This window comes from Taudactylus pleione, unplaced genomic scaffold (genome assembly GCF_031769625.1).
Source record: "Taudactylus pleione unplaced genomic scaffold, aTauple2 ptg000017l, whole genome shotgun sequence".
NCBI lineage: Eukaryota > Metazoa > Chordata > Amphibia > Anura > Myobatrachidae > Taudactylus > Taudactylus pleione.
Genome location: NW_028284419.1, coordinates 1,591,834 through 1,618,459, shown reverse-complemented (window position 1 = coordinate 1,618,459; position 26,626 = coordinate 1,591,834). Strand labels below are relative to the sequence as shown.

Here is a 26,626-nt window from a genome sequence, read left to right as displayed (position 1 = left end):
GGTCAAGCCAGCCGGCCCTTTACTTATGACACAGGCGTACGCTTGGCACTACTTTGTTGATGCACGTGCGGCTACTGCGCACACAATTCACAAACACAGAAAATAATTTTTTTTTTGGACTGGAGTGTACTTTGGGGGTTACAGCACCCTTTAACGCTCAAGCCAGCCGGCCCTTTACTTATGACACAGGCGCACGCTTGGCACTACTTTGTTGATGCACGTGCGGCTACTGCGCACACAATTCACAAACACAGAAAATAATTTTTTTTTTGGTTTGGAGTGTACTTTGGGGGTTACAGCACCCTTTAACGGTCAAGCCAGCCGGCCCTTTACTTATGACACAGGCGCACGCTTGGCACTACTTTGTTGATGCACGTGCGGCTACTGCGCACACAATTCACAAACACAGAAAATAATATTTTTTTGGGTTTGGAGTGTACTTTGGGGGTTACAGCACCCTTTAACGGTCAAGCCAGCCGGCCCTATACTTATGACACAGGCGCACGCTTGGCACTACTTTGTTGATGCGCGTGCGGCTACTGCGCAGTGCGCACACAATTCACAAACACAGAAAAATTATTATTTTTTTAGCACTTGGGGGGAGCACCCCTGATGGACAGAGCACTCCCTGGACAACACTACAGCACCCCTTTAGGACTGGGACACTGCACAGGACTTTGGAGTGGACACAGCCCCTATGGAGAACTGACTGCACAACACAGTCCAGCCAGCCCCTATGGACTTTGAAGTAGTGGACACAGCCCCTATTAACAACAGCAGCACAGCACAACACAGCCAGCCCCTATGGACTTTGAAGTAGTGGACAACAGCAGCACAGCGCAGCACAACACTACTCTGCACTACACTACACTACACAGCCCAGCCAGCCCTAACTCCCACCTTCCCTCTTCACTGTCCACAGCCGAGTGAGAAAATGGCGTCGACGCGGGTACCTTATATAGGATCCAAACCCGCGAGACCCGGAAGGCGGGATGATGACGTTTTGCCTCGATTTCAGATCCGAGTCAGGCGGGAAAAGTCGAGCCTGACTCTGATCTGACTCGGATCGGGGGGGGTTCGAATTTCAGAAATCCGAACCCGCTCACCCCTATTTATAATAATACACTATTGTGGTTGTTTCTCTCATAAATGAACAAACATTTGCTAAATTTCAAGGGACACTGTAACAGTAAAGTATACTCTCTCTTTTTTGTTTTGCTTGTTATGTTTCATACAGTGCCATAGGAACATTGACAATTTCTTATTTACTTCTTCTGTGCAGTTTAATAAATGTCATGCAAACTATATCATTATTAGTTTCGCTTCCAGTAGACTGACCAAGTTAACAAGTGATTGTTAGCGGCCAGCGTATAAGATCTATTTAATATACTTTTTGCCCTCACTAATATGTTTCAAATAGTCATACCATTCACATTCTGCTCTCATGGCCTTATCATACTTTGTAGTACAGGTTCCCCTCCAGGGATGCCAGTTAGCGATCAGCAGCATATAGGCATAAGCCAGTTTGATGAGCACTAGTACTGAAGAGCTTGTACAGTAAGTGCGGGTGGAATCAGTATGATGGGGCTGCAATACTCCAAAATGCTCACTTGCCTTGATTTGGGGTAAAATTGTCAGCAAGCGTTTATTTGCCCAGTTTTAAAACTGCTGTAAAAGTGGTGATTCTGCCCTGCAACCACCGGATTTATGTATATCCAGCAGTTTCAAACACAAATTGCCTGTGATGTGCAGAGGTTTTGACACCTCTAGATCACATGTGGAGTAACACAAAAAGAAGGCCATTTAGGAAAAAACAACAATGTTAGTGTTTGTTAATAACATAAAAAACATCCCCTTCACTAGCAGGGCAGTAAGTACAGAGGGGACTGCACTTGGGGATGAGCAGAGAAATGACATTGGGTCCCTCCTGGTATGCCTGGCTGGTGGAAAATATACAGTACAGCTCATTGCCACCTTTATGTTTTAAATGAATAGTAACCCCTTAGTATTAATACATATTTTTGCCCCCGTACTATTATGAATATGATTGTGCTCCGCCATACATAAATATCAAATTGTGCCCCTGTACTATACTTAATATATCATTCTTCTCCCATATGGGCCAAATGTATTTATTTCTTTAAAGTGATAAAATGGAGATTGATAAACTACCAACCAATCAGAACCTTACTGTCATTTTCAAACACAGCCTGTAACATGATAGTTAGGAGCTGAGTGGCTGGTAGTTAATCACTCTATTATTGTCCCCAATTAGTGTTTGAAATGTATTACTATGCCCCTTACTTGGTGTATGATATAACAAAAAAGCAATGTTTGGTCCGGTTGTTTGCAGTAATTTCCCCCTCACCTAAATTATGTGTAGTGTAGTAAGTACTTACCAGTGCTCTTCCTCTTTGTTCAATTCATATAATATGCCTGGTGGCTCATATTTTTGTATTTGAAAATAGGGTTGTACTTTGAGTGTGAAATCTCTTCCAAACTTACAGTACCTCTAGCTGAAGTAATGGGTAGACTTCATCCAGGGGCGTAACTAGAACTTTTTGGGCCCCATAGCAACATTTTTAAGGGCCCCCCCCTAACTTAGGTCTTACACAATAACCACAGTAGTTCCCCTAAAACATTAAATGCCCACTGTAATGGTGCCCCTTATGCAATGCCCACTGTAATGGTGCCCCTTACGCAGTGCCCCCAGTAGTGAGCCCCCTGTAGTTGCCCCCAGTAGTGAGCCCCTTGTAATTGCCCCCAGTAGTGAGCCCCCTGTAATGCCCCCAATAGTGAGCCCCTTGTAGCTGCCCCCAGTAGTGAGCCCTGTGTAGCTGCCCCCAGTAGTGAGCCCCCTGTAGTGATCCCCTGTAGCTGCTCCCAGTAGTGACCTCCTGTAGCTGCCCCCAGTAGTGACCTCCTGTAGCTGCCCCCAGTAGTGACCCCCTGTAGCTGCCCCCAGTAGTGAGCCCCTGTAGCTACCCCAGTAGTGAACCCCCTGTAGTGAACCCTCTGTAGTTGCCCCCAGTAGTGAGCCCCTGTAGCTGCCCCCAGTAGTGAGCCCCCAGTAGCTTCCCCCAATAGTGAGCCCCTTGTAATGCCCCCAGTAGCTTCCCCCTGTAGTGAGCCCTCTGTAATGCCCCCAGTAGTGAGATCCCAGTAACTTCCCCCCACGGGCGCGGGCGCAAACACAAAACAAACAAAAAAAAACTTACCTTATCCCCGCTCCTGTGAAGCTACCGACCACCCCGTCGCCCGCTCCTCGGCACTATGAGAGTGACGTCATGACGTCACTCTCCATAGTGCACTGCGGGACCCGGAAGACGGAGCTCATTCCTGAGCTCCGTCCCCGGCGTCCGCTCCTCGGCACTATGGGAGTGACGTCATGACGTCACTCCCATAGTGCATTGCGGGACCCGGAAGACTGAGTGAGCTCCGTCCTCCGGCTGCCGCCGGGGGTTTGAGTGGGAGTCGGGTGTCCGCTGGTAACACAATCTCAGCGGGCGCCCGGCATATGGAAAGTGCAGGGGGTGCGATCGCTGGGCCGGCGGGCCCCTTAAGCCGCCGGGCCCCATAGCAACCGCACCCCCTGCACCCTCCATAGTTACGCCACTGACTTCATCAGTAATACCAAGTTACTGCTCTTTTACACCAGGGTCAAAGAGAATGGTATAAGGCAGCAAACAGTATTTGCAATATGTCATGGTCTGTAAATTACATTGGAGTTCTATCGGAATGACAAAGCATTATGTAAATTATATAGCACACTGGCGCAGCACAACTCTGTCATGTTAGAGTACACATATCAAAAGGTGAAATGCCCTACACCGTGTCTGTCTTCCATGCTGCTGGCTGATCCCCTAATGGCATTCCCCATGTCTCTTGCCCCTAGCCTTTGTGTGCCCCTGCTTATCTACCCATTCTTGTGTTTTACGTCCAGTTCCTCTTTTTCCCTCCTGGTTATTTGCAGAAGCAGCTGTGTAGGCAGTGTAGACATACTGTAACATATTTCCTAGATCTAAATAAATGTAGAAGACTTGTGCAGTAACTGCTCTCCGGAGTAAGAGAGCCTCCTACAGTATAAGTATGAAGTCGCCTTTTATATTGTCTGTGATATAGCTCTCCAACAAACTTATAAATGTATTTTTTTATATTTGTAGAGCACTGCAGGCTCTTTAGTAACATCTTATGTAAATGGGGTGTTGAAATGTTCATTCATTACGCAGAGCAATATCGTTCTACCTAACCAACAACGATCCAGTGCCACTTCCAGCTACTATGTATTTCTTGTCAGTGGCCCAGCTATGACAAATGGTGAGTGTAAAAGCCATCTTGGGTGCTTTCCTCGTATTACTATCATTTTCTTAAGGCAAATATTCTAATTGTATCATTTTATAATTTATCGCTATCTGAAGATGGCAAATGCTCCCGTACTCAAGATCCGAAAGTATTGTATTTTCGGAGCTTGATGAATTCTGTCCCCATGCTAGTGTATGGGGACAGTGGGCAATTCCGCGAGAGGAAGGTAAGCAGGAGATATCACAGATATCTCCTGCTTTACCTTCATGATGAGTGGCCTGAATACTTAATTTCTACAATTGCAGGTGAAAAATGTTTTCACCTGCTTTTGTAGAAATTAGGTGATGATGAATAGACCCCATAGAGAGAAGGAGAAACAAATAGTGTTCTATTTACTAAAGGGTAGTTTTAATCAATATAAATCAATCTAAAGTGATGTTGTGTTTCTGGAGCTAAATCACACACATACTACCACTTAAAAAAACAAATCCAAAAACTGTCTGTTAGTAAATGTGTTATTTAGCTTCAGAAACACAACATCGATTTAAAATTGACCTTTAGTAAATATACCCCATAGAGTATATCTAGGGAGTTATGTGTGGAGAGGGAAGAGATTGAAGAGAGAGGACAGGAATCCAGGTGTGTTCAGCTCCATCTCCTCCTATTCCTCTAACCATCAACCCTTTACTAACTTTTTAACTTCAGACTGACAACTCATATTTATACCCCTAATCTTCTCTATCTGGACTTTTCTCATGGTATGCTTCAAAGTGTATTCTCTTTGCATTAAGGTATGCATATGTCACTTCTACAAAGGAATATACAGTATACGAAGGAATATATACAAAGGAATATACTTTTTCCATTTTATTGAGACCCTGGCTAGTGACATAACCTTGTAAAATAACCAAATTAACCATCAATCCTCTGTTACATAGAATTCAAAATTAAGGTCAGGGCTCTATAAGATTAGCCTTCACTTCTTTGTATTTTAAATTGCAATGAGGCCTTGCCAAATGCCTTAGCATTTTTGAACTTTCACAATTAAGGTGACTTGATCAAAGTAAATCTTGTTGTTGACAAATGGATCTATTGTCTGGTCCCCAATATGAATCGCATGTAAACCAGTTTTGATTAGCATATAGTACCTGTTCTAACTTGAGATCCTGATTTCAATATCTGCTAGTCTATGCAAAGAGATACACAGTGATACAGTCTTAAAAGTTAAAACACATATATACAGCTACATGCACATATATACACTGGTTTACATACTGTAATTATATAATCATTTAACATAAACAACAAATGAAGACTTGCTTGGCCAGTTTGTACAACTATGGTATCTAGCTATTATCTAAAATGGTGAATAAGGAAATAATATACTGTAAAGCAGGCCATACTCGGTGCGATGTCCCAACGTTCAGATGTGTTGTACGATTTCCCATGAGATTCTTCCCTTGAAATTCTCTATATGATTTGACAAATGGTGTACGATTGTACATACGATACAGATGCTTAGTTTCCGATTGCGTCGTCTGTCCTAAAATGGAGGGGTGTGGCCACGGATTTTGCAAGACCTCCTACATCGCACATTGGATCTTTTGCCTGCAAAACAGCGTACGATGTGTGTCGCATTGTTCACGTTAGGTAGAAATCCTATTTACGATGCAGAATTACGATGGTGGGGACGCACATCGTCATCATACAAATACCGCACACGATTTACACGATTGGTTAATACGATTGATCTAAATCTCCCATATTGTGCAAAAAATCGCACCGTGTATGGCCTGCTTAACAGTGAGTGATGACATAGAGATGAGAGAAATTATGCTGCTCAAACAATTTGAGATTTTGGTTGGTCAGCTTGGTTTGACCAAATGCATGTTCGGGCCCTTAAGCAGGACATCCACTATACAATTTTCTGTCTGATATCTGTCCAATTTGGCTGGTTGGAATGAAAACCAGGTAATGTATGGGATTAAATGACAATTGTCCATTTGCTCACAAACACTGGAAAATAGCCAAAAATGATTGTTCAGACAAATTGGTTAAAACACACAAATTTAACCATTTTGAAAAAAATTTCCTTTTTTCAGTGATTAAAACCATATGATCGACTGTCATTTGCTCCCATACATTACCAGGTTTTCATTCCAACCAGCCAGATTGGACAGATATCTGACAGAAAATTGTATAGTGGATGGCCAGCTTAACTGATCACAACACCTCCTCATATCCTGTCCCTTCTCCTATGCCGCATACACACTAGACGATAAGTTTGACGATATGAATGATAACTATATCGTTCATCGCTTTTAATATCGCCCAGTGTGTATGCAAGACATCGTTAACGATGCGCGCTCCTGCTGATCATTAACAATGTCTTTCATTGCCCATACTTGCAGGGCAACCTAATGATATCATGAGGTTCTGCAAGTACAGGGATGAGGGAGGGTGCCGTCACTGAACAATATCATTAACGATATCGTTCAGTGTGTATGCTTAATGTCGTTAATGACATTGAGCTCAGCAGTGAAGGGAAACCCTTAACGATATCGCTCATGGAGCATATTGTTAAGTGTGTATGAGCCTGTAGGCTGTGTACACACCTATAGCTATATCTGTAGATATGTTTGTCCAATCTGTCTGGTTGGAAGGTAAATCTGGTAATGTATGGGAGCAAATAAGAATAGAAATTTGCTCCTTAACACTGGAAAACGGACCAGATTTTCCTTCCCACCAGACAGATTATCTGATTTGATAAGGGTTATCAAAGCAAATGGCAAATGATCCATCACTAAGGTATTATGAACTGGTTGTTATTTAGGTCTGTGCAATTTACACGTGTGTCCTACCTCAATACGCCATGTGACACAAGATCCCTGGTGTTAGTGAGCCGCCAGGTATCATGCAACTCTTTTAGTGTCAGGCATCTCTTTCTGCTAAAAATGCATCTTAGTCACAATGATTACCGATTTTCATTTGATATATGATACTTGTATATTGTCTATGAAGCACAGTGGAACTTGGCTTGTAAAAAAGCCACAGCCTCTGCATCATTGTACTTCATATGCTGATTTAGAGACTCGCACACAGATATACAAGTGTCTCATATCAAATTAGCCGGCACAGTCTCCCAGTGCATCCTATCACAATTTGGCAAAAAAAAAACACCCAGTGCTAGCAGAGCAACATGGGACCTGGCACGCCAAGAGAAACTGTTTGGCGCAACTGCAGCAATGATGAGAGAGGACACTTATGTAGCTGTATGTGTTTGTGCCAACAATATATTATTGCTCACTAACTTGTTGTGTTGCTTTACAACTACTCAGATTCTAGCTGCCTTTTTTGTAGCCTAGATTACAAAATGACAGCAAACATCTGATTTGTTGCTGGTGCCAGTCCTACTATATGTGTAACCCCTGCTCACCTTTAGTTGGAATAGATGACAGGATCACACGATTTCATACTTTTCTTCTTCTGAATAGTACTTGTCTCACCTGAGTCTCTCGATATTAAAGGGGAAGGTCCACAAGAGGTCAGCACGGGAAACCCCTATGATCTTTTACTATAGATCTGATGGACCTATACCTCCCAATTTTAATGAATATATAATAAAACAAGTAGAAGTTAAACTCTCTGGGAGATTAATTAGAACAGGCCTAGTAAGCAAAGCCAGCAACAATATTTTACTGTAATAATTAATATAATGTGAGTCATCTTTTCCTTCTCTCGTGAATGCTTATTAAATTTATTAAGTAGTTTAAGGTTCCTTTTTATACATGAATCCAGGACTACACATTTTACAATCTAGCAGGATATAATCACAATGTTATCTATATTTCTAAAAATCCTTCACCTTTTTATTAAACCACTGTTTCCCAAACTCAGTCATCAAGATACCTTAACAGTGTAGGTTTTAAGGATATTCATGCATGAACACTGATGGGAAAATTAAAATGGTTGAGGTACTAATTATTTAATCTGTACTTAAGCATGGATGTCTTTAAAACTAGTACTAATAGACTCACAAGTAAATGAAGTGGCAAAGGATTGTAAGGATAATCGTGCAAATTTAGGCTTATTAGGTTGGAGCTGTAGGTAACTACTGTACCAGAATGGGTGTGAAGGTAATGGGAGCTAGATTAGAGGATGATTGATGTTGTCCTAGTAATATGTACAGTACTTTTTTTTGCATGCCATGCATCTAACAATCTGTTTGCAATTTGTTTCCCTCAGCTTTATATGTGCATGTTTAATCAGTATGTGTGCATGTATGTATGTATGTATATGTATATATATATATATATATATATATATATATACTAGGGGTGTGCACCGGCCACTTTTCGTGTTTTGTGTTTTGGTTTTGGATCTGGATCTTTCTTCGTGTTTTGGATCTGGATTGGTTTTGCCAAAACCACCCTTCCGTGTTTTGGGTTCTGGGTTTTGTGTTTTGGATCTGTATTTTTTTGAAAAAAAGCATAAAACAGCTAAAATCACAGAATTTGTGGGTTTTTCTGCTCCTGTGCTATTATTAACCTCAATAACATTAATTTCCACTCATTTCCAGTCTATTCTGAACACCTCACAATATTGTTTTTAGTCCAAAAGGTTGCACCGAGGTAGCTGGATGACTATGCTAAGCGACACGAGTGGGCGGCACAAACACGTGGCCCATCTAGGAGTGACACTGCAGTGGCAGACAGGATGGCAGTTTGAAAAACTAGGCCCCAAACAGTACATAATGCAAAGAAAAAAAAGAGGTGCAAGATGGAATTGTCAATGGGCCCTCCCAAACAGGACATGAACACTTTAACAAACCAATCATTTCAGCACCAGGGTCTGCCACACGACTGTGGCTGAAATGATTGGTTCGTTTGGGCCCCCACAAAACAAACTGGCAATTAATCTGTCCCTGCACAAACTGGCTCTACGAAGATGTCGTCCTCATCCACCGATTCTTCACCCTCTTCAGTATTGTGTACATCCTCATCCTCACAGAGAATTAATTCGTCCCCGCTGGAATCCACCACCACAGGTCCCTCTGTAAGTTCTGGAGGCTGGTCTCCCTGGAAGAGTTGATAATTCATTTTTATGAACATCATCTTCTCCACATTTTGTGGAAGCAACCTCCTACGCCTTTCGCTGACAAGGTTCCCGGTTGCACTAAACACTCTTTCGGAGTACACACTGGAGGGGGGGCAACTCAGGTAAAATAGAGCCAGTTTGTACAGGGGCCTCCAAATTGCCTCTTTTTCCTGCCAGTACAGGTACGGACTGTCTGACATCCCTACTTGGATGCTGTCACCAATGTAATCCTCCACCATTCTGTCAGTGGTGACAGTATCATATGCAGTGACAGTAGACATGTCAGAAATTGTTGGCACGTCCTTCAGTCCAGACCGGATGTCCAAACCGGCCCTTGACTTTTGACACGGGCGCACGCTTGGCGCTGCTACTTTGTTGATGCACGTGCGGCTACAGCGCACACAAGTCACAAATACAGAAAATATTTTATTATATTTTTTTGGCATCCACTATGGGTTTTTTTTGCACTTGGGGGGAGCACCCCTGATGGACAGGTCACCCCCTGGACAACACTACAGCACCCCTTTAGGACTACAGCCTTTATGAGACACTGCACAACACTGCCCAGCCAGCCCCTATAGACTTTGGAGTGGACACAGCCCCTATGGACAACAAACTGCACAACACAGCCCAGCCAGCCCCTATTTACTTTGGAGGAGTGGACACAGCCCCTATGGACAACAGCAGCACAGCACAACACAGCACAACACTACACTACACTATACAGTCCAGCCAGCCCTAACTCCCACTCTCCCTCTTCACTGTCCACAGCCAAGTGAGAAAATAGCGCCGACGCGGGTAACTTTTATAGAATCCAAAACCCGCGAGACCCGGAAGACTGGATGATGACGTTTTGCCTCGATTTCAGATCCGAGTCAGGCGGGAAAACTCGAGCCTGACTCGGATCGGACTCGGATCGGGGGGGCTCGGGGGGGTTCGGATTTCAGAAATCCGAACCCGCTCACCCCATATATATATATATATATATATATAATTTCCATTTAGTTTTCATGCAAATGGAGATATGTTACACCTGTAACATGGCTATGTAACATTGTACATGTTCACTTTAACAGCGTGTGTATGTCCAGCGTGTGTATTGACTATTTACCTGAAACCACGGTACAGTATTTCAGCTGCTTTCACTACTCAAACATAGCTTAACTGCTACTTAATTTTACCCAATGAAGAAAGTGCAGACAATGCAAGGTAGTATTCAGAGAGAGCATTTAAAAGATTGTGGATCATCATCATGGATCGTCCTTGTTACAGTGTGTATATCAATATCACCATATAATGTAGAATATATTAATATCAATACATAATAATATTCCTTATACAACTAAAAAAAATAAAAATAAATATATATATCTATATAATATATTGTGTGTGTGTGTGTGTGTATATGTAATTACTTATCCCAGAGTCTTATCCCAGAACTGATTTGGCCAGATGGTTTAACATACCCATAGATGGAGACAGATCCCACAATACAACCTAAGTAGCACTTGTTTACCTCTAGCTAGAGCCACAGGTCACACATAGGCCCGTATTCAATTTGAGGCGAAAAGTCCGTATCCGCGATACTTTTTCGCCAATGACGTCATTTTCACCTGTTTTGAATTTACTCCGTATTCAATTTGAAAGACTTTCCACCTAGGCGGAAAGTCAATGCAATGTAATGGGCGAAAAAGTTTTGCCTATGAATAACAGACGGAAAAGGTGCAGAATTTGGGGTTTTGGGGTGCAGTGTTGCGGAAACCCCCCTGCAGCCTTCAGACAGTCCCCCAAAGGTAAACTGTGTCAACATTTTTTAAAAAAACACTTAAGGACACCCCATAAAATGACTTTGAAAAAGGGGGCAAAAAAAATAATTGGGGGGGACAAAGTTAAAAACTAGCGAAATAGACTCCAGGGGGTCCCCCAAGTATGCCCCAGGTGTTTTTAAGATTGCAGGTGCATGTGGCAGGTGGATTTTTCATGATATTTTTTACTTCAAATTAGCAACTTTTAAATATGCTACCCCCCGTTTTCAAGTACCCCAAATTTGATGGGAACACTTATGTTGTCCAAAAAAAATTGCTAAATACTATTCTTCACCACTTAACCAAAAACGCAAAACGGCACCTATTGAGCCTGTTTAAAAAGCCCAAATACCTTCAGCAGGGCTATTCGGGGGTACCCATAGTGATCCCCCATGTCTGTGAATCTTTTGGGGGGTGTCAGGCTGATTTCCTCAAATGTGACAGCACTTTCCACCTGTTTCAATTTCGCCGGGTGCCGTTTTTGCCTACTTTCAAATTGAATACGGAGATACGCGAGGACACGCGTGATACTTTTCTGACTACAAAACAGGCGAAGTAGGCGGAAAGTTGGGAGGCGAAAAAGTATCGCTGGGCGCATCTAATTGAATATGACTCATAGCCTAAATACAGGAAGGCTTTAAACAACAGCCCACATGTTTAAACTGAGCATTAGTTTTAATGGACCAATAGGATATTCCCTTTCTGACCACACCTCCACAGGTAATTAGAGGACAGATGAATCAGTTCATATGTATTATACAATGTTATAGTATCGGAATAAGTTTGTATAGTATCATGGATGTAATCATAGGTTGGTATCAGTGGTATATCATGGAAGTTGAAATAATAACAGCTTTGAATGGGATAAGGATGACCCCCACATACCATGTGTTTAATGGAGACTGCAGTTTGTCCATGTGGTTGGTGGATGCTTTCAGTATTATGATATGATTGTGTAATTGCAATATTCAGAATATATATTTCAGTTTAATATCAGATGGTGAGCTGTGTTAGGGCCATGTACTATGTGCTTGATTCAATTGAGTTGTGAATTACTAGCATTGTGATCATAGGCCCTGATTCAGAGCCGGACGCTCTGACCAGAGTGCTCGCTCTGAATCAGGGCCCACCTCCAGAAATATGGAGCGTCCTCCTGGACGCTCGTATAGCTGTGGGTCACCACCCACAGCCTATACGAGCGTGCAGGGTGATGGTCGCGATGGTCTTGACCATCGCGACCATCGCCAGTGCGAGCAGAAGCCTGCGGTTGAGTTTCTCATCCGCAAGGCCAGGAGTGATTTTGGCTCTATCAGAGCCAAAATCACTCCCACTGATATCACTAGTGATGTCAGTGGGGCCGGCTTCTGACTGCAGGCGTTCCCTTGGGAACGCCTCCGTCTGGCAGGCACGCCCCCGGCACGCCCACCAAAGGGGGCGTGCTGTCAATCAACATCGACAGCACGCCCCCTTTGATCAGACACAACGAGCGAAGAAAAGTCCTTCACTCGTCGCGTCTCGCGCATGCGCACGACAGAGCTCCCTCCATCGTGCGCATGCGCAGTGCACACCATCGACCCACTTGCGAGCGGACAGCCGCTCGCGAGTGGGTCTGAATGAGGCCCATAGTTATAATAATATCATAGTTTTGGTGTTGTATACTTTAAATAGGTTTGTTATAATTATGATCATTAATGGAAACAGGTTGAGTCTCCCATATCCAAATATTCCGAAATACGGAATAATTTTGGCATGACTGAGATAATGAAACCTTTTGATTTTTGATGGTTCAATGTACACAAATTTTTTGTCTAAGGCACAAATTATTAAAAATATTGTATAAAATTATCTTCAGGCTGTGTGTATAAGGTGTATATGAAACATAAAAGAATTTCATGTATGTAGACAAACTTTGCTTGAGCCACAAAATTATTGAAAATATTGTATAAAATGACCTGCATGCTGTGTGTATAAGGTGTATATAACACATAAATGCATTATGTGTGTATATTGGGGTCCTATTCCCAAGATATTTCATTATAGTATGCAGTTATTCCAAAATACGGATTATTCAGTTATCCAAAATACCCCTGGTCCCAAGCATTTTGGATATGGGAGACTCAACCTGTATATGATTTACAGAGTTACAACATTATGCGAGTTTTCTGACATTCAAAATGGAGTTTTTGTCTAGGGACCATGCGATTTGGACAATAGGACATGAGCCATACCAACCCCCACACACTCTCACCATGCCTTCTCAGCAGCCATCTTGGATGTGCTCTCTCAGCAGTCATCTTGGATATGCTTTCTCAGCAGCTATTTTACATTATTCTCTCTTATTCTCTCTCCCCTATCTCTCTCTCATCTCGATGGGGTCTATTTACTAAGCAGTGTTAGGAGACAGAGTGAAAAGTGATAAGGTGCCAGCCAATCAGCTCCTAACTGCCATCTCACAGGCTGTGTTTGAAAAATTACAGTTGGGAGCTGATTGGCTGGCACCTTATCACTTTTCACTCTGTCTCCTAACATTGCTTAGTAAACAGACCCCTATATCTTCTATTGTATTTTAACTAGTATTGTTAAGTTTAAATACTGTTTTATGAAGATTGATTTCATGAATATGAAAACACTTTACTTCATCACATCTTGTGTGCAATGTTATTAACCAAATGATTCAAATGGTATACATTTCTGGTTAACACTTTTGCGAGTGTGTGTGTGTGTATATATATATAAAATTATTATTAACCATTTAATGCCTGTTTTATACTCAGAACAATTCACAGGTCACACTGATCTGTGCATGCTTCTGCTAAACACGCTGCTCAGGAGGGAATCTATTTTTACTTCTATTTTGCCCTGAGTGTGCTCCATTTATGATCGTGTAAGAAAATGATTCTTGGTAAATTCCCGTGTTGTATTCCTGTCTATAGAAAGTACTTGCGAGTTTGGCCGATGGTGTATATACTTCTGTTTGTTTTCAGTTCACCTGTGTTTTTCAGGGAGATTCAGGTTTTGTTACCTGTGTTTGACCTGTTCTTCAAACACTGTGATTTACTAAAGGCAAACTCCCCCGTGAATGGCATCTCAGACAGACACAATTCCTATTAAATTTACCCCCAAGTCAGAACTGTTTTCATTAATATCATCTATGGTCTTTTGAATGAATAGTGAAACAAATTGTAAACCAATTCATTGTACACAGGGCAGATCCAAAAACACTCAAAGACCGCCATGTCCAGCAGTGCTGTTGACCTTTCAAGTTTTCAGTCGTCAGGCAGTGCACAGAGTGGAAGAAGTTCTTTAGTACTTGGTCATGGTGAGTATGTGTAATGATTTACTTTATCCTTTAGTACTACAGTAAAAAATAGAAGGACTGAACCCCCAAAGAGCTTAGTCTGTTTCTATATTCTTAAACAATTAATGATGTTTGCAATTCCTAATGACTGGCTAGTGTTAAAATTGCAATCTGCTTTTCTTATACCTTACTTGGAAAGCACACACATAGAGGGGACGCCACATTCTAATTCACCATCTGTTCCAAAGGTGCCCTGATGCTGATTGCATGGATGACTACTGGCAGCATCGGGAAGATAATGGCTCGTTATATGAAGAGTGCAGCTGGAAAACCATTCCTTGGAAAGGCTGCATGGTTCCAGGTGAGATGAGATGGTGAATCTCTGTCCTAGGCCTCCAATCGTGTATTCTATTCTACTTATTGTACTTCCATATTTATTGCTGATTATAAGCTGTACTAGATATCAGTGTCTAACTCCCTCCCCCATCTCCCATCTTGGAACCCAAAACCATAATTGTTATATTATTAATCCAATTTGTTGGTTTATTGTACACTACTTTTCTGATACCTGTCACTTGATCTGCTGTATCCTTGACATCCTGTGATGAACTCTGATGCACTCCTGTCTATCATATCTCTTATCTCTCTAATCTGAGAGAGAGAGAGAGAGAGAGAGAGAGAGATTTACTGTATATGTATGTGTGTATATATATATATATATATATATATATAATAGTTATATAATATAATTTTTTTTTTTTTGCATTGGTCAACTTCTCATCTAACTGTCATTTATCTAACACAATTTATGAAATGATAGTTAGAAGCTGATTGGTTGCTTTGGGCACAATCTCCACATTATCTCCCTCTAAGGCTTGATACATATCCCCTAAAATCTCTAATCGCTCTAATCTTTTATCTATTCCATTTATCCCCTCCCCTTCCTAGATAGGTGGTCTTTGCAACAATGTACGCAGTCAGTAAAGTAGGTGTCTAAAAAATAAAACATATTCTGCTATAAACACATGAATCGCATATAACTCATAGCTACTGTACATAAAGATATACAGAAAACAAACAATATATATGAAAAAAAAATACATAAACACTGTTTTAGAGACATACAAACTTGTGGAGGTTCAAATTATTAGCAATATATTAGTCACCAATAATTGAATAACTGATGAATCTCGTAGAGTCCCACATGCTGAAACCCCAAATGTGCCCCATCCAACCCATAGATTTCTCACTGGCCCCATCCAACCCATAGATTTCTCACTGCCCCCTGCAGCCCATATATTTCTCACTGCCCCCCTCCAGGCCATAGAGCTTTAGAAATAGAGGGCTGCACCTACAGTATGGGTAGCAAAGTCTGAGATATGTTTTTGTTATCTTACCTGCATAATATATGTAACAAGCCTTTTTTCATCAGCTATGAGAATTAACATGGCAGGGGGATAGTGTCCCTTTCCCTGTATAAAAGAGGTATATCTAGTGGCTAAGATGAGGTTTATGGAACCAAAGTTTGTGTGCCTACAGGCGCCTATGATGTAAATATAATGCCGGGTTCACACTAGACGATATGTCGTCTGATACGGCGGATCGGACAACATATCGTACACATCGGCCAGTGAGTACCGTTTGTCGCTGACTATGCACGCTCCTGCACGTCGTCTGCTACATCGTCCATCGGACCTGCATGCAGGTCTGACGGGCGAAATCATCAGCTGTATGTACTCGACGATGCCGGCACCCCGCTGGGTCCCGTCACTGACTAGGTCAGTACACACTAGACATCGTCTACTGTATACTGGCCTTGACGGTGGTGTATTAATTACTCATTTTAGGTGTGTCAAAGATGAGAAGAAACTTTTGGGTTTGCCCAATGTATCTGTTATTTATGCTGAACAAACAGGTTACATACACCCTCTTGTGGCATCTGTATTTCACTCCCAGTCTGAGGCACTAAGGATACCTCCACCACTTGCCAAGTTAAGAAGCAGCTGGTGAGGAGGCACATTCAAAAAGGGGGTTAGCACCACATACAACTGGTTTGGGTAGTCACCTAGGGCTTCCCATGGACTTGCACCAGCCAGCCAGAGCATGCATAAATATTGCACTACAACTGCTGTTAGACTTGGGCCTGATTCTGCTGCATTAGCATCTCTTGCCGTAGTCCTGTCTGCGACTTTATGCTAATATTAGCCCTTCCCCTGCTATACAACCGTATGTCTGACTGTGCAGGGACTAAGACGCCCACTTTGTGCATGTCAGACACTAAAATCCCACTTGGTATGTTTTTAAACGCAACCATCGGTCGCACCATTAAAACTTGCACTAGCCTCATGCTAGATGCGGAACCTCCATCAGAATATAGCCTCCAATGTGAGTGATTCTGAGTTCACAGCCAGTTCAGAACACTCCAACGGCACTCTCATAACACACCTGTAAGATGGTACATCTCTGTGTCTGAATAGCCACCGCCCAGGCACAGCCAGCACATTACAGACACCCTGTGTCTCAATAGGTACCGTAACTCTGTGTGTACACCCACCATGGGACACATGCTCCATACAAGTCTTTAGGGATTTTTCATGCATGCAAAAATCGCGGAACTGTAGCATGCATAATAATAACAAGTTTTGTTGTTCTGAAAAAGCCCCATAATTTGATACCTATTTCTATTTTGGTTCATACAGACTCACATACTTCTCATGGCACTGACTGTTATTCTGACTATAATTGCATTTATCATGGTGTTTGTAGAAGTTGCTGGCTGGAGTTATGTAAGTATTTCTGCCTTCTCCATTTATCACATGTAAGTCATGCAGTCATTTTAAAACATTGAAAACTGGAATGTAAATCACTACTTACTGACGGATGGAGTTGTAAGTAAAAAAAAATAAGGATCATGAGGCTTACCACACTATTTACACCCAAACTAACCATTTATAATAATGTAATATGTTGTAGTAAAGAGCAACTGAATATTTAGATTTATGAGAATATATCGGACAATCTTTGTTTTACTTTATGGTTGATCCTAAGTTGTGTTATGGATATTTGTCTACTTGAAATATATAGTATTGTGTATGAGAGACAGACAGTCTGGATGCCAGGTGTCAAAAGACTGAAAGCGGCATCCCGATGCTGAGAATCCCGACAAGGGCTCCGTAATTATTCTTACCCTCATCCCTTCACCCTAACCCTCCCTTCCTGCATCCTAACCTATCCTCCCCCCCCCCACGCACCCTAACTCTCCCATAGTGCCTAAACCAAACCCTCCCCCCTTAGTGCCTTACCCAACCCCCCCCAGTGGTGCCTAAACTTAACCCCCTGTGTCCGCAGCCTAACCCTCACCCCAATGGTGCCTAAACCTAACCCCCCCATGTCCGCAGCCTAACCCCCCACCCCCACAGCCAACCCTAACCCCCTGTGATACCTAAACCCCCCCCCCTTGCGGCTAGCAGCTAACCCGGTCCGTTATTCTTACGTTCAGGATGCCGGCAGTCAACATCTCAACTGATGTCGGGATTCATGCGCCGGTGTTCTGCATGCGGGTCGGCCTTCCGGCACCGGGATTTCGACTTCCGGCATCCCGTGCGGCAGTAAACTGATTAAAACCTGAAATATACATCCCCTTTTCAACTACACTAACTATGAGACAATACAGTATTTCCTTGAGCATTGACTTCTACACAACCTCAACACCTAATCGATCTACCCTAATGTTTAATGATTAGCAAGGTTTTGTTTTCTTTAGTGTTTCACCTGTCACATTTTTGTTTTTGTAATTGTGGACAAAAAGTTTAAAATTTGCTTAGTCTATTCACAACACTTAACCAGTAGCGTATCTACTATGTGCACACACTGCACCCATGTTTATTACTCCCCTCTCTAGAGTCCCTTGTCATTGGTGCTGCACACATCATTGGGAAAATGGCATGGCAGATATTTTCCCTGTTATTTGCTCAAGCGCAGTAGAAACATGACTGGAATGGCGTAACAACCATAGGTGCAAGGGGTGCAGAGCTTAGGGTGGGCGGGGGGGGGGGTGTATCTTCTTTGTTAGTGTTATATACATTTTTCAATTGGGTGGTACATAAAATTTAGCAATACCTAGTTACACCCTTGATTACTGGGAACATGGTGCGGGTACAATGTTCCTGGAGATCTGCTCATGAGCAGTAGATAGGCACAGTGCCAGAGTCTGCTCTCCTGCATTGGGCACTAGTGAGGAAGGAGGCCACATGGAGACTGCACATGCGCCTCCTCCTTTAATATGATCCTGACACATACTGTTTTGTTTAAGTCAGACTTTTCTGTTGAGATTGTAGGAAAGGTTCCTTCTGACATCTCATCCATACAGGACATTTTGTGTAAACTATGATGTACTATGCAACAGCAAAGGCTCAAGTGCTGTTGTATGTGAGATTTTTGCATTTTCCAGAGTTTACTTTGGCTTCAGTTATTACCCTTAATTTGTATTTCTTAAAAAGGTTCTCAACCATGATAATTACAAGAAGGAATCCTTAAGATATCTCTTTATAGCCTTCACCAACTTTATAACCGTTATTTTCAAGCCTCAGTCAAATGTATAGAGCATCTCCAAATTGTTGAGCGGTACAACAGTCTGAAAGGTTAGATGGGTTAGAGCAGACTTTCCCAAACTCCACCCATTACAGTCCAGGTTTTAGGGATATCCAGGTCCAGCTTTTAGGGATAGAGATTGTTAAATAAAATATACTGAAGTACTAATTAAGTCAGCTGTGCTCAAGCATGGATGTCCTTTATTTTTTTATCTGCTAAGTTCGGCACACAATAAATAAAGAAGTCTGTGACTCGGGATAACACCCCTAAATGCCACTCTACTTTCAAAGTAGCAGTAAAAAGTACTGATCTCCAAAATTTCCAACCTGATACAATACCTACAGCAGAGGTTCCCAAAGACGGTCTTCAAGGTCCAGGTTCTGGAGATTTCCATGGTTGAGCACATGTGACTTAATTAGTGCCTCAGTCAATTTGATTTAACCACCTGTGCTCATCCATGGATATTTCTAAAACCGGAACTTTTGGGGAACCAAGAGGACCGCCTTTGGGAACCTCTGACCTACAGTATCCCTCCTGGACTCCACAAGTATAGTTCCCTAGTGCCCCAGTTCTGGACGCTGTTGAAGTAGAGTCTATGATTATTACTATCCAGCTTTTCGGATGGGGTTTTAGACTAGTATCACAAAATTAGACTTTCATATCCTATCCAAACAAAGGGTTAATGTATGAAGTGATTATAATTTACATTTTTTGGGGGATGTTTTCTACAGCGACACCCTTGTATTCTCTTAGCACCACCATAGTCAGTGATTACAACTTATCAAGTGATGAAAAGTTAAGCTTTTCTCATCACTTTCTACGTATACATAATGCCATACAAGGATCGTGTTATGCTTACTTACTGACCAGATGATGCTTATGCTCTACTGGTCACACATGCTCAAGCTTCTCATATTTACCTGTTGTTGAGGGTTTTCTTTTCCAAAATCCAATACAGAGGGTAACCAAGATCCCCAGAGGAATGACTTTTGTACCACTCCTCCGGAGACTCCTTTTCATACATTGCAGCACTCGGACATCTTGCATTGCTGCGATAAGTGGTGATGTAGCATGTCTTTTAGGGTTAAGATAAGTCTGATGTTGATGCATTAGTCTCCAAATTCTCATTTTTAAAAGCTGATTAAGATAACAACCACCAATTAGCAAAAGCTGAGATTGTAGTACTGGTTAAGTGCTATAACTGCACTGCATTTTGTTTTTACACAGGACGCAGGTGCCCATCCAGTCCTTGGATGTATAGTCATGATACTGTCATTCTTCCAACCAATTGCTGCTTTGTTTCGTCCAGACCCAAAAAGCAGCAGGTAAAGTTTTCTAGGAAAACCTTTTTATTCAGCTACCGCTCTGTCCTCTGGATGTTCATATACCTGTTTACACAGCTGTGAGAAACCTGAAGAATAGAATAAATATAATCTAATGCCCCTCAAATCTTTAATTGTGTGGCTTAGAGAGGACAGTTAAAAATCACAAAGTTCTGTATGTGACCATCTGAACATGTATTTTACTTACAGGCGGTTCATCTTTAACTGGGCGCATAGAATCAATGCACTAGTGATAAAGATACTAGCAGGTAATCCTAGAATATTTGTGTATTTCTACCTAATCTATGTCTGCAGATATGTGTTTTATTTGGATGGTAAATAATTTATCTGCTATCACTACTAAACATACCACATTCCACCAACCTCCAGTGGCTGCTATCTTCCTTGGCCTGATTCTTTTGGACACGACCCCAACTCAATGGATGCCAAAGGTGATGGGTGGATTTTTAGCGTGGGAAGTTTTGTTCTATATTATCCTGGAGACCAATGTCCAAATAAAATCAAAAGGTAAGAACCCCTATGTGATATTACCACTGTACCCATTTACTGGTTGTGGAATAATAATTATAAAATGTGTTCATCTACAGTATACGTTATACTAGGGATGGCCATTGACCGTCTATGATTCATAATTAATGGTTTATGGCCGATGTTGAATGCTTTTACCATCAGTGGGGTAGAACCAAATGGTTTTCCTCTATCGATGGTACAGCATAACCAAATGTTTTTTTACAAGGTGTCAAGACACAGAGCATAGCTCCGCCCCTGACACCCACTAAGCCCCACCCCCAGGTTCTGATTGGCCCACGGACTGGTCAGTCTAAGAACAGGGATGAGCATCGGTTGGTGAAACCATCGATGGTCATCCATTACATAGTTGGTAACCATCGATGGCAATTGCTGTATCTCCATCGATGGTAACCACACCAATGGCCATCCCTACCTCATACTCTACTACTGCAATTACGTTTTTGTGACCTTTTTACTGTACTAAAATGCACCATTTTGCTGCATACATGTAAGTTCAGTGGGTTACATATAGGACACACCCTGGGTCATATTGCTTGTGCTCTATTTGTGTTTGATTAACCATACAAGCTAATTACTTGGAAAAATTATTTTGTCTATAACCTGCACTCCTAAATTGCGGCTGCTTGGTCTAAAAACAAAAAGTAATAACACACCTTTTACAATACTATAACAAACAACATACAGCTGATAACACACTAGCATATTTAAGCAGCGTATAGGCATATATAAGGGTCTTTTAACTTCATCACCATGGTCCTTCTGGCTTTTTAATAGTACCCAAAATAAAGCCAAAAAAGGCCACAACTGGTGTATTATCCATTAATAATCCATTAATAATTTAATAAACTTCTGGTTGATTATCTGATATGAAAAAGTAGTATAAGGTAGCACTAATAATTCTTTACTACCCATCTTCGTCATTTAAAATGCACTCCATGAAGTCTCCATAGTGAAGTAGGGGCCTAATTCAGGCCCGCTCGCGAGGCTGCTCCGTCGTGCGCATGTGCGAGACCCGAATAACGACGGCCAAGCCGTCGTTATGGGTCTCGCACCAAAGGGGGCGTGCTGTCGATGGTGAGTGACAGCACGCCCCCTTTGGTGGGCGTGCTGGGGGCGTTGCTGCCCAGACGGAGGCGTTCCCATGGGAACGCCTACCGTCTGGGGCCGGCCCCACTGACATCACAAGTGATGTCAGTGGGAGTGCTTTTGGCTCTGATAGAGCCAAAAGCACTCTAGGGCTTGCGGCAATGAGACCCTACCGCAAGGGTCTCATCGCAAGCCCAATGGTCACGATAGTCTTGACCATCGCGACCATCATTTTGGCGCTCGCTATAGCTGTGGGTGGCCACCCAGAGCTATGCGAGCGGCCGGGAGGCCGCTCTTAAATTCAGAGGGACGGGCCTGATTCAGAGCCGCTCGTAAGCGGCCGCTCGTTCGCTCCGAGCGATGTTCGCACATCTGCGCATGTGTATGGGTTGTAATACGCATGCGCGAACCAGTCAGTGCGGTCGGAAATCGTGTGCTCGCAAAATAGCGAGTGTTTGAGTGACAGGATGAGGCGTTTGTGGGTGGTAACAGGGGAAGGTGCTTAAAACGGGGAGTGGAGATCCGAACGCAGGCGTGCCAAACGGTCAAAACGGGCGTTTTAAGGGTGTGCATAATTAACAAAGCAGCGTCATTGACCACGTCACTTGGTTGTCTCTTAGCCTGAACTGCTCGCATGATTGCGGTAGGAAAATGCTACCACAAGAATAGCGAGCAGTTCATACGCCGTTTGATGTACTCGATTAATCTAATAAATAGCGGAGATGACGTATGATGCGAGCGGCCAGGGGGCGTTTTTTTCAAAATAGCGAGCGCATGTTTCGTTCGCTCGTTCAGACATAGAGACGTCAACAGACCGCAAAGAGCGAGCACTTAATTTAAATATCCGGCCCCTTTTTCAGAACGAGCGTCCGCAAATAGCGTCCGGCTCTGAATCAGGCCCTCAGAGCGAGCGCTCTGTCAGAGTGTCCGGCTATGTATCAGGGCCTAAGTGCAATAATCAACAAGGACATGTCTTCAACTTCAAACTTGCCTCAAGTTTACTTTTGTCAAGTTGTGCACAACTGAGTACATTATGTATAGGAGAAGATTGGGGTACCTTTATTTCCAAGGTCCCAAATCTATTGTGTAAGTCTCTTGTATTTTTAGCATACATTGCTGCTCTCCTGGAGACTCCCATATTTGTGAGGAGTTCTCCCAGATTCTCAAGAGAAAAATTACCATCCTGGATCCCAGCCACTTCCCCTGTAATAAGCAGAGCTGTGATGACACCATCCGCTGCAAATTTCATTACCATAGCCCAGTCCCACGTTGTGCAATGCAGTCTATTACAGTATTTTAAAGCAGGTGGCAGAGTCAGGATATGGATCATGTCACCAGATACTTGCCCCAGTACCTCCCGTGTGGGATGTATTAAATGTTAGGCAAATATTATTTATAGATAAATAATTCCTGTGATCTCATAAGCTGGAAGACCCCTGGTGTTTAGCACTCTAAGATTGCCAGTTTAGGGCTGTATGTGAGTAGCCTAGTGCATAAAAATCTAACCCACAATTTTTATGTGTTTGTTTTATCCTCAGATATATATGAAATCACTGATGATAAGGTAAACTATTTTGTATTGTTTTTTGCTAATAATTACTGTATTGATTCCTGTTACACAACCTATTTATACTCTTCAATACTTTGTGTGCAGTTAGTGATAGTAAGTAGGATGCAGAGTTAAGCAGTGTATACCCCTCAGTACCAATAATCCAAGCTCTCAATTATCTTTCAGTGTAATGGCTAGTGCACACAATTGTCAATGACTGTTATGATTGGAACGATCCTATGAGAACACCAGAATTGCTGCTGTGGAATTTGGCTCATCATTTTGAAATATGTTGTGCATGAGATAATCCAAACAGCAGTCAGCCCTATAAACTGGGCCGAACGATTGAAAATGGCTCTTCTGTCATAGCGTGCCAGACACTCACCGGGTCCAGCAGCAGTAGGGTCCCTGTCGGCAGTGGGTAGCGAGTCCCCTGCGCCTGCTGCTAGTGTCCTACTTCCAGCTTCTCCCCGCCATTCTCATGCAACTGTAAAGTACACTTGGCCGCAGCTCCCCTAGGGGTGCACGCACCGACCTGCAGGACAACCTAAGTGACATCACAGGAGACGCCAAGTTCAAGCCTCCTCCTATATAAGGATACCTGTGCCAGAGTTTAAGCTCCCAAACCTTACTCCAACGTTCCTATATCTAAATGAACCCTACTGCTTGTTACTGACCCTTAGCTTACTCGTGGTCCCTCTCCTCCCTGGTACTGCACTTGTTATTCCGGTTCTGACCTTGGCTTCATTCCTGACCCTGACATGGTCTGATCCCTGGTACCATCTTGTCCATTTGGTTCTAACCCGGCTTGTCGACTACATTTGTATGCCTTCATTGTACACCACTATATCCAGAGTACACCAGCACCTGTACTAGGGAACCAAGTCTGAAGGCTGCGACCTGCTCATTGGACAGAGCTGAGTCCAAACCTCCTTGTGGGGACCCCTGGTGAATACCGCCAACATGTTAGACTCTGCGCCTCAGTACTCGGTATTACCCATCCCGAAGTACGGGTTTGCATCCACTATCCATCCATGAGTTTTGCAAAATCTTCGGTCTGATTATTCTATAGTGTGTATCCATATGCATCTTATAATTTATGCATGCACCAGAATCAAGTTTTATGCATCTCAGAAGGATCTCCACTTGCAGTATGACTGTAAGGGCTTAACTGGGTGGCAGAGGGGTATTCATACATAAGTTAAGTTTATTAAGGGCATATTGAGTCCATGTCTACAGAATTGCAGGCCATGATGAGTTGTGCGTATTATTCTGATTTGAGACAGATGCACCAATGATAGAGCTGAAGCAAACACGCCCACATTTTGTGAAACAGATAGCCTCCCCACCACCAAACAGTCACAGCCTGTCATTCAGGCAGCGGCTTCCCCGACACGGCCACCGAAACCGCAGCTGTATCACAGCACATGCATAGTCCACCCACCATTGGAGTTGTACATAAACCATTGGTTTTGAGTATAATTCTGAATCAGACTCTTAGTTCTGTGCACATAATTCAAGTGGCAGCCATAGTATGTCACATGCCTTGGTTATCAATCAGGTCCATCCTTATTTGTTTCTATAGCGCAATAACCGTGCCTTTGCTTTCCTCTGCATGGCACCAATCGTTATTTATGGCATTGCTTTTTCAAGTATTTATGTTAAAATAATCAAATATTAATGAATATCTGTCTTCTTACTGAATAAAACACTAATATTATTGTGAACAGTTTTAAGTTAATCAATCAACCAAAACATATGTAGGGGTTTTCTGCGAAACTAACATGGCGAACTGCATTGTGCTCTTGACATTCCAAGCAGGGCACACATGGGGCATCAATGTGAGAGGCTTATGGGTATGCAATCTTACTTTGTGTACACACAGATAGCACACTGTAGTAATGCAACAGCATAAAAGTGTTCTACATATGGGGTGGAAAGCAGACAACTTTTACTTCAATTAATCTCATGTGAAAATGTTACAATTAAATACAAAAACTAAATTTACATAATTGTATATTTCAGATAGAATTTGAGACTGTGGCTCTTCTGATCTTCGTTTCTGGAAATGTGGCCTTTCTGATATCCCTGCTGGTCGGCATTGGAAAATCTTAACTGATTTGGTTTTACTCACTGAAAGGGTTAACCCTTTCACTGCCAAAGGACTATCTGTGACTGTAGAAGGAAATAATTAACTACTGTAAAACACTTTTTATTATTCGATTTATAAATTGCCAAAGTCCGTCTCTGATGTGTCCAGATGCAGAGTATATTCCCTGCGCGGGACGCAGGTGAAATATGTACAGTGATTGATTCATGGACATGAATGAGAGAATGTAGGATACATGGCTACATTTTCACACTAAATTCTGTTTGTATGTTTTTCTCTTCTTTTTTTTCTTCCGTTTTTATTAGCGATTATCTTTGGTGTCATACAGTCTATGGTTGCAATTGTCAGAGGCGTGCAACAGCTACTAATACATTTTATTTAAGTTTTTTTTGTCCCTCATTATCTGTGAGTTTTTATATTGAAGCCTTTGACCACAATAGCCTCGCTGTTAGCTCCCTTACCTGTAGGCAGGGGCTGGCTGGCAACTTTCAGCCTGGGGGGCAAACGCAAGCAAGTGGCCCCAGCACTGTATGTATATATACAGTGTATATATATATATATATATATATATATATATTAGGGGTGTGCACCGGCCACTTTTCGTGTTTTGGTTTTGGATCTGGATCTTTCTTCGTGTTTTGGATCTGGATTGGTTTTGCCAAAACCACCCTTCCGTGTTTTGGGTTCTGGGTTTTGTGTTTTGGATCTGTATTTTTTTGAAAAAAAGCATAAAAACGGCTAAAATCACAGAATTTGTAGGTTTTTCTGCTCCTATGCTATTATTAACCTCAATAACATTAATTTCCACTCATTTCCAGTCTATTCTGAACACCTCACACCTCACAATAGTGTTTTTATGTCCAAAAGGTTGCACCGAGGTAGCTGGATGACTATGCTAAGCGACACGAGTGGGCG

At 42.4% G+C, this 26,626-nt stretch overlaps 1 protein-coding gene across 5 annotated transcripts in view; it reads left to right on the top strand.

The window, feature by feature from the left end:
• The window catches only part of LOC148540744 (ferric reductase 1-like), a 53,299-nt gene extending 26,908 nt beyond the window's left edge, over positions 1-26,391 (top strand). For 3 of the 5 annotated variants that reach the window (XM_088481988.1, XM_088481990.1, XM_088481987.1), the window contains 9 exons: positions 4,164-4,317; positions 14,410-14,523; positions 14,751-14,863; positions 17,202-17,288; positions 20,320-20,417; positions 20,625-20,683; positions 20,805-20,942; positions 23,591-23,616; positions 25,627-26,391. In XM_088481988.1, the coding sequence (XP_088338114.1) occupies positions 4,164-4,317; positions 14,410-14,523; positions 14,751-14,863; positions 17,202-17,288; positions 20,320-20,417; positions 20,625-20,683; positions 20,805-20,942; positions 23,591-23,616; positions 25,627-25,716 (879 nt within the window). In that variant the 3' untranslated portion in view covers positions 25,717-26,391. The remainder of the gene's footprint in view (positions 1-4,163; positions 4,318-14,409; positions 14,524-14,750; positions 14,864-17,201; positions 17,289-20,319; positions 20,418-20,624; positions 20,684-20,804; positions 20,943-23,590; positions 23,617-25,626) is intronic. The other 2 variants (XM_088481991.1, XM_088481989.1) reach the window with 2 other exon arrangements.
• Positions 26,392-26,626: the final 235 nt, after the last annotated feature.